The 6,369-nt window shown below is 67.7% G+C and overlaps 2 protein-coding genes across 2 annotated transcripts in view; both read left to right on the plus strand.

Annotated features, from left to right (window-relative positions):
• The window catches only part of CHLRE_15g638101v5 (uncharacterized protein), a 6,267-nt gene extending 4,946 nt beyond the window's left edge, over nucleotides 1-1,321 (plus strand). Inside the window, exons 8-9 of the mRNA XM_043070579.1 lie at nucleotides 621-659; nucleotides 919-1,321. Of these exons, the coding sequence (XP_042916373.1) occupies nucleotides 621-659; nucleotides 919-1,065 (186 nt within the window). The 3' untranslated portion in view covers nucleotides 1,066-1,321. The remainder of the gene's footprint in view (nucleotides 1-620; nucleotides 660-918) is intronic.
• A 48-nt stretch (nucleotides 1,322-1,369) lies between these two features.
• The window catches only part of CHLRE_15g640750v5 (uncharacterized protein), a 10,177-nt gene continuing 5,177 nt past the window's right edge, over nucleotides 1,370-6,369 (plus strand). The window contains exons 1-6 of the mRNA XM_043070651.1: nucleotides 1,370-1,487; nucleotides 1,683-1,786; nucleotides 2,015-4,627; nucleotides 4,918-4,996; nucleotides 5,279-5,362; nucleotides 5,751-6,362. Of these exons, the coding sequence (XP_042916374.1) occupies nucleotides 1,446-1,487; nucleotides 1,683-1,786; nucleotides 2,015-4,627; nucleotides 4,918-4,996; nucleotides 5,279-5,362; nucleotides 5,751-6,362 (3,534 nt within the window). The 5' untranslated portion in view covers nucleotides 1,370-1,445. The remainder of the gene's footprint in view (nucleotides 1,488-1,682; nucleotides 1,787-2,014; nucleotides 4,628-4,917; nucleotides 4,997-5,278; nucleotides 5,363-5,750; nucleotides 6,363-6,369) is intronic.

The raw sequence follows: 6,369 nt of genomic DNA on the forward strand, positions 1-6,369 counted from the left end.
TGTGTGTGTGTGTGTGTGTGTATCTCCGTGCGTACGTGTGCGGGTGTGGCCCAGTGGGTCGGGAGGCCCATCAACCCATGGTCACCAGGCACAAACATCGTGACGCAAGTGCGGGTGTGACCATGCGTGGTAATGGGGGTCGCGTGATGTGAGTTGGCCGTGTGGCCCTGTGGCCGTGTGGCCCTGTGGCCGTGTGGCCCTGTGGCCGTGTGGCCCTGCGGGCTACGCCAGCTCTTTGGGGCTAGGCGCATGCGGCATGGCGCAAGCGCGCGTTGCCGTGTGCGTGTGAAGCCGTGTATGTGTGCGGGCGATGTGGGTCGGGCGATGTGCTGTGTGGGTACGTAATTCCATGCGTGTCCGTGTGCGTGCAGCTCGGTGATGTGATTGTGCTTGGGTACGTATGGGCTGGTGTGAGAGCACGCAGGCTGGGCGTGTGCGGACCGTCCCTTGGGTTGGGGTGAGCGCAAGGAGGGAAGCATGCAGAACGCGGGAATGCAGGCGTGCACATGTATGTGTGGCCGTGTCGCAGTTGGTTGCTCAAGTAGGGCCACCGCCCCAATCCCTTACCAGCTGCCAGTTTACCAATTACCTGCACAACGCCCACCTGGAAACTCTCGCAGTTGCGGCTGCTGGCTTCAAACGTTCGAGTCACGCCCAAGGTGAGCACGCCAGGCGTCTGTTTGCGTTGTGGGTGTCTGGGGCTGAGGACCAGGTGTGTAGCTGAGGGCGCCGTTGGAACCGCAGTGCCCCAATGGGTTACAAGACACAGTGCAGCGTGTGCCGTGTGGTATGATTCGCACCGCCCCCGTGTGGTGTGGGGGAATGGGCGCCATAACAGGTCATCAACTAGAGTCTCGCCCAAGTGTAGCCTTTGTGTCGCACTTTCGCCAATTGTATTCCTGCTTTCTTCTTGTGCAGGAGATGGACTGGGCGACCCGTGTGCTGGTCTGGGAGGAGGAGGACGGCGAGGAGGGGCTCGAGGGCGGGGGCGCAGCCGCAAAAGAGGCGAACGCAGGGAAGCAGGGCAAGGGCCCGAAACCCGAGAAGGGTGGCAAGCGCAAGTGAGGGGGTCATGACTATGTCAGTTTGGGAATCTGACTTCGCTCACGAGCGCTGCTGGGAACAAACCGGATTACTGAATCATGGAATGATTGCGGCTAAGTCAAGGAGGCAACGTAGAGCCTTTGTTGTTGATATTGAAATAGTGTTTGATTGCAACGCCGATTTCCAGTGGCTGACCAGCGGCAAAGCGCGGTCGGAGTTGACGCACCTTTACAGAGGTCGGTGTTTTAGGACGACACGCTTTACATCACTCGTTGCCCAAACTAAAGGATTCACAGCTTGTAGCAGTGAAGCCCTTCTAACCTAGCAAAAGCAGCGTCCTCAGCCATGGACGAGCGCAGGCAGCAGGTTTGCATAGCCAAGCGGTGAACCATTGGAGTCAGATGACGAGCTCTGCGACCAGAAGTCCTGGTGCACCTGCTCAGGTGGGCGTTGGGGCGAGCGTGGGCTAACAATGTGCCCGCATTGTTTTGTTTGGGAACGAATCATATCACTGCAATTATGGCAGCCTGGGCACAGTCCAGCTCCGTATGTACCCCTTCACGCAACATGAGCAGCTCGCTGGGCTCGGGTCGCCTGCTTGACGGCTTCCTTCCCTGCGATGAATTGTGGAAGTGCAGGGGCCGACGCCAGGCTTCAAGAAGAGCGCAAACGCTCCCGGCGGAGGCCTTTCTCGCATTCTGAACTGTCTGAGCTCAGCGCCTGGAGCCACGACGAGCCCTGTGTGAGTGGTGTTTGCGTGGCACTCCCTGCAGTGGGGTTACACGTGCAGACCCGAAGTGGCCGCATGCACAGAACGGACGCCCGCCGTTTTACAACATAGGCTGGCATAGCTCGTGGCCGTTCCTGACCGTATGGGTTGTGCTCTAGCCGCTTTGGGGCGCTGTGCCCTTCGCTTGACTGACCTTTTATGCATCCCTCCCCCATCGGAAACACCCAATGCGACACGCAGGGGACCCGGCGCCCGGCCTGGCACCCACCCCTGGGAAACCGACTCGCCTCCCCCCGCTGCTCATCAGGCGGCGGGCGGCGCTGCCAGGGGTAGCGGGGGAGGCGGACCCGCGCCCATCGCGGAGAGCGCTTGTGACGCTGACGCGGACGATGCCGCGCACAGCCCGGCCGGCGCGAGCAATGAGGCAGCGGACCAGGATCAGGATCAGCAGCAGCTGCCCATCCTGGGTCTAGGCCCCAGCTCAGCTTCCTCCAGCATCCAACAGCTCATACAGCAACAGCACCATCAAGCGCGGGCAGCCAACGGACAGCAACCTCATACTACTACCGCTGCTGCTGCTGCTGCTGCTGCTGCTGCTGCTGCTGCTGCTGCTGCCGGCGGCAGCGGTTGGCTTCGCGAGTCCGGCGTCCTGGCCGGCGGCAGGGCGGCAGGCGCCGGTGGGGTCAGCTTAGCCGGCGGTTCAACGATGGGCGCCCTACAAGAGTTTGAAGAGGAGGAGGTGGTTGACATTGACCAGCCGCTCCAACCGCCGCCTCAGCTGTCGCGCCCCACGCTGCTCCAGCCGCACCCGCCCGGCAATTCGCGCCCGCGGACCGGCGGCGGCGGTGTCGGCGGTGGCGGTGGCGGTGACGGCCCGCGCCCTCGTTCTGCGGGCTCCGGATGCAGCCCCCACAGTACGGCAGCGGGCGCGCCCGCAGCAGTGGCGGGGGCGGGAGCAGGGCCGGGGCCAGTGGGGCCTGGAGGCGCCGAAATGGTTGTGGTGTCCCCGGCCGGTAGGCGGCAGTCGGCGGCATCACTCGCGTCCCCAGAGGCGGCGGGTGGTGGCGGGGGTGGTGGTGGCGGGGGTGGCTCGGATCGCCTGCAGATGCAACACAAGGTGGCGTTGCGGCTGCTGGGGCGGGCGGGCGGCGGGGCGGGCGGCGCAAGCAGTGCCGGTTCCGCCGGCACGCCGGCTGGGCTGGCGTCGCCGCCGTTGTCGGCGGCCGGCTCGCCGAGTGGCGCGGGGGCGGGTGGCCAAGGCGGGGCAGCAGCAGGAGCCGGCAGCGGCCGTTCGAGTACCGACGCCGGCAGCCCTTGGGCTACCCTGCCGTCACCGCCCGGAATGCCCGGAGGCGGCAGCGCGGGAGCAGCAGGGGCGCTGGATTTGGCGCCGGCGGCGGAGTCGCCATCTGCGGCGCTGTTTCAGAGTCACTACCAGAATTCCGCTGCCGGCAGCAACCGCAGCTCATACGCAGGAGGAGGCGGCGGCGGCGGCGCCGGAACCGGCGGCGGCGGCTCCTCCGTATACACCTCACCGCTGTTCAGTTTGGTCCCCCGGGCCGACGGCGACGGAGGAAGCGACGACGAGGAGGCGGCGGGGCGCGGCGGCGGTGGCGCTGGCGGCGCTGCCACCGTCGTGAGCAGGACAGCGGCGCTGCTGAGGGCTGGCGGCGGCGGCGCTGGCGGCGCCTACGGACAGCCAAGCATCCTCAGCCCGGGTTTGGGCGCGGGCTCGATCAACGGCGCACCCTCGGCGGACTACCTCACCGCCGGCTCCTCCGTACTCTCCCCTGACGGCGTGCCTGCTGCGGCGGGCGGGCCGGGACTGCGCCCTTGGGATGACCCGCTTTTCGCGCCGTACGACGATCTGGACGACGGCGGCTCCATGCCCGTACTTAATAACCGCCGTAACAACCCGCGCACAACCGTCAACTACCGCTCATCGGCTCCCGGCAGCCACCACGGCGGCAGCGGCGCTGCCAGTCCTCAGCGCAACCGCACTGAGCGGCACGCGGCGCCGTCTTTGTTGAGTCGTGCAGCCGCCGCCATCCCCAACGTGCCCTGGCAGCCCGGCACTGGCGGCTGGCCGGCAGTTGACGGATCCGACGCGGATCCGGGATTCAGTTACGGCTTTGAGCAGGACGGCGCGCTTTCGCCGCCCATGGCGGTTGTGGTTGGGCCCAACGGCGCCGCCTCAGCAACCCCAACCACCGGGCGACGCGTGGAGGTGGGGTCGGCGTACGGCGGCGCACCGATTTCGGCGGCGCGGCGGTTTGTACCGCAGGAACGCGCGTCGTACGCGGGGCCGAGATCTGCTTTAGTCATCCACCGTATGGATGGGGTGGACGAGCTGGGGGATGGCGACCTGTTGCTTGGCGGCGCCAGGGCCGCGGCCGCCGCCGGCGAGGGCGGTCCATGGGTCGGCATGCCCGCTTCCGGCGCCGCCGCCGTTTCTGGATCTGGATCCACAGCCGCCGCCGTCGAGGAGGGCGCCGCCGGGCGGTTGAAGCGGCTGGAGCTGAGCGCGGAGGAGAAGGAGGCGCTCTTCGGGCGCGCGGGCGGAATCGGTGCGCTGCCAGCTGTCATCGCGCTGGGGGAGGGCGGCGAGGGGCTGGTGGATCTGGTGCGGGTGGATCTGCCCGCGCCTGCTGGATCCAGCAGATCCAAGGAAGACACCGCCGCAGCCGGATCTGGATCCGGATCCGGAATGGGCCGCACGCTGCACCTGGCGCGCAAGGCCACTCGCACGTGGCTGCCCGCCTATGCGCCGCGCGCGGGCGGCGGCGGCGGCACGGCGGCGGCGGCGGCGGCCGCGGCGGCGCTGGGGCTCAAAACCAAGACGGTTCCGTACCGGTGGGTGTTTGGTTGGTGGGAGTGTTGGTGATATGGCAGGTGGAGGCGGCGGGTGACTGTAGCACGTGTGTGGTCAGAGGGCCGGAGCTGGCATGGGCAACACTCCGCCGCATATCCAGCCGTGCCCCTCTGTGTTAAAGAGCCCAAGGAAAACATTGCGCCGTGCCCCTCTGTGTGCTTCTTGGGCGCCCATCCGCCCTTCTGCTTGACACGATACTGTATGCCCACCCACCCCTCTGCCTACGCCTGCACTTCTTAAATAATTATGAATGTAACCCCTTCGCTATCAGGTTCCCGTTCGAGGTGTTTGACCGGGAGGTGCGGGCCATGAAGGCGGTGCGCGACTGCCCCTTCGTCGTCCGCTTCATGGTGGGTGGGTTGGCGGGTTGGCGGGTTGGCGGCTGGACAGGTGGGTGGGTGGGTGGGTGGGTGGGTGTGGGTGTGGGCGGGTGGGTGGGGCCGGGAGGTGGGTGGGCGGGTGGGTGGGTGGGCACGCCGGCAGGGGATGCACTGGCAGTGTCACTGGCTCACCGCTGATTCCCTGACAGGGCCATAACCACCCCGACCAGTAGCCGCCCCAACCGCTACCCACCCTCACCACCACCCCAACCGCCACCCAACCACCGTAACCCCAACCGCCAACCGCTACAGGCCGCCGCGTACGACCACGATGTGGGCCAGGGCTTCATCCTCATGGAGGCGGCGCCGTACGGCACACTGGAGGACCTGCACGCGGTGGGGAGGGGAGGGGAATGGGTCGGGGGGGGGGGGGGGAAGAGCGTGCCCACGTGACGGGGTGAGGAGGAGGGCAGGATAGGTCCAAAATTATCTAAAATGAACCATTTACAGCCCAGAACCGACAGGGGGATGATGGGGGAAGGGGGCTGATAGTCTGGAGGATATGGTGGGACTTGGGGGCAGGGAGAGCGGCATTGGGGGGAAGGAGGGCCGGGGAGTAGGCAGCATGCGGCGTTACGTGTAGGGAGCAGAGCTGTGGGAGGTTTTGGGCAGAAGCATGGGAAGGCTGCTGGGTATTTGTGGGCCTTGCAACCAACGATTACGTCACCAGAGCGCACTTCGCTCACAAAGCGCACTTCGCTCACTTAAACAATCGGGTGCGCAGGCGCTGTGTCGGAGTCAGGAGGCGCAGGCGCCGCGCCGCGCCCTCCACCTCGCAGCCACTGGGGCGGGCGGCGGCGGTGCCGCGGCCGGAGGCGGTGTCGGTGGCGGTGGCGGGCGCGACAGCGGCGGCTCGCGTCCCGCACTGCTGCAGCGGGCCCTGGCCAAACTCTCCGGCGCACACCGCAAGTCCTCCGCACCGCCCACCCTCATTCCCGGCGCGCCCGAGGGCGCCGGTCCCCTCGGCGGGGCCGGCGAGAGGCGCAGCACGGGCGGCGGCATGGGCATGGGCATGGGCATCGGCTCGTGCGGCGCCGGAGCGGCTGCAGGCGGCGGGGGAGCGGGAGGAGCCGGCGCGCTTGCGGCGCTGGATGCTGCCGCCGCAGCGGCGGCTGCAGCGGCCGAGGCAGGGGGCCAGGCGGGTCACGTGGTGTCGTTCTACCGCACCAGCACCGCGGGCGATGCCGGGCTCAACGTGGCTGGGTCCGCGGTGTCGACGGGCTCCCTGGCTGCCGCCGGCGCCGCCGGCGGGGCAGCCGGCAGCAGCGCCGCCGCCTGCTGCGCGGCTGCAGCGGCGGGCGGGCCCAGTGCTACAGCCGCGGCTGCAGCGGCTCCGGCTCTGG

This window comes from Chlamydomonas reinhardtii, chromosome 15, assembly GCF_000002595.2.
Source record: "Chlamydomonas reinhardtii strain CC-503 cw92 mt+ chromosome 15, whole genome shotgun sequence".
Classification (NCBI taxonomy): domain Eukaryota; kingdom Viridiplantae; phylum Chlorophyta; class Chlorophyceae; order Chlamydomonadales; family Chlamydomonadaceae; genus Chlamydomonas; species Chlamydomonas reinhardtii.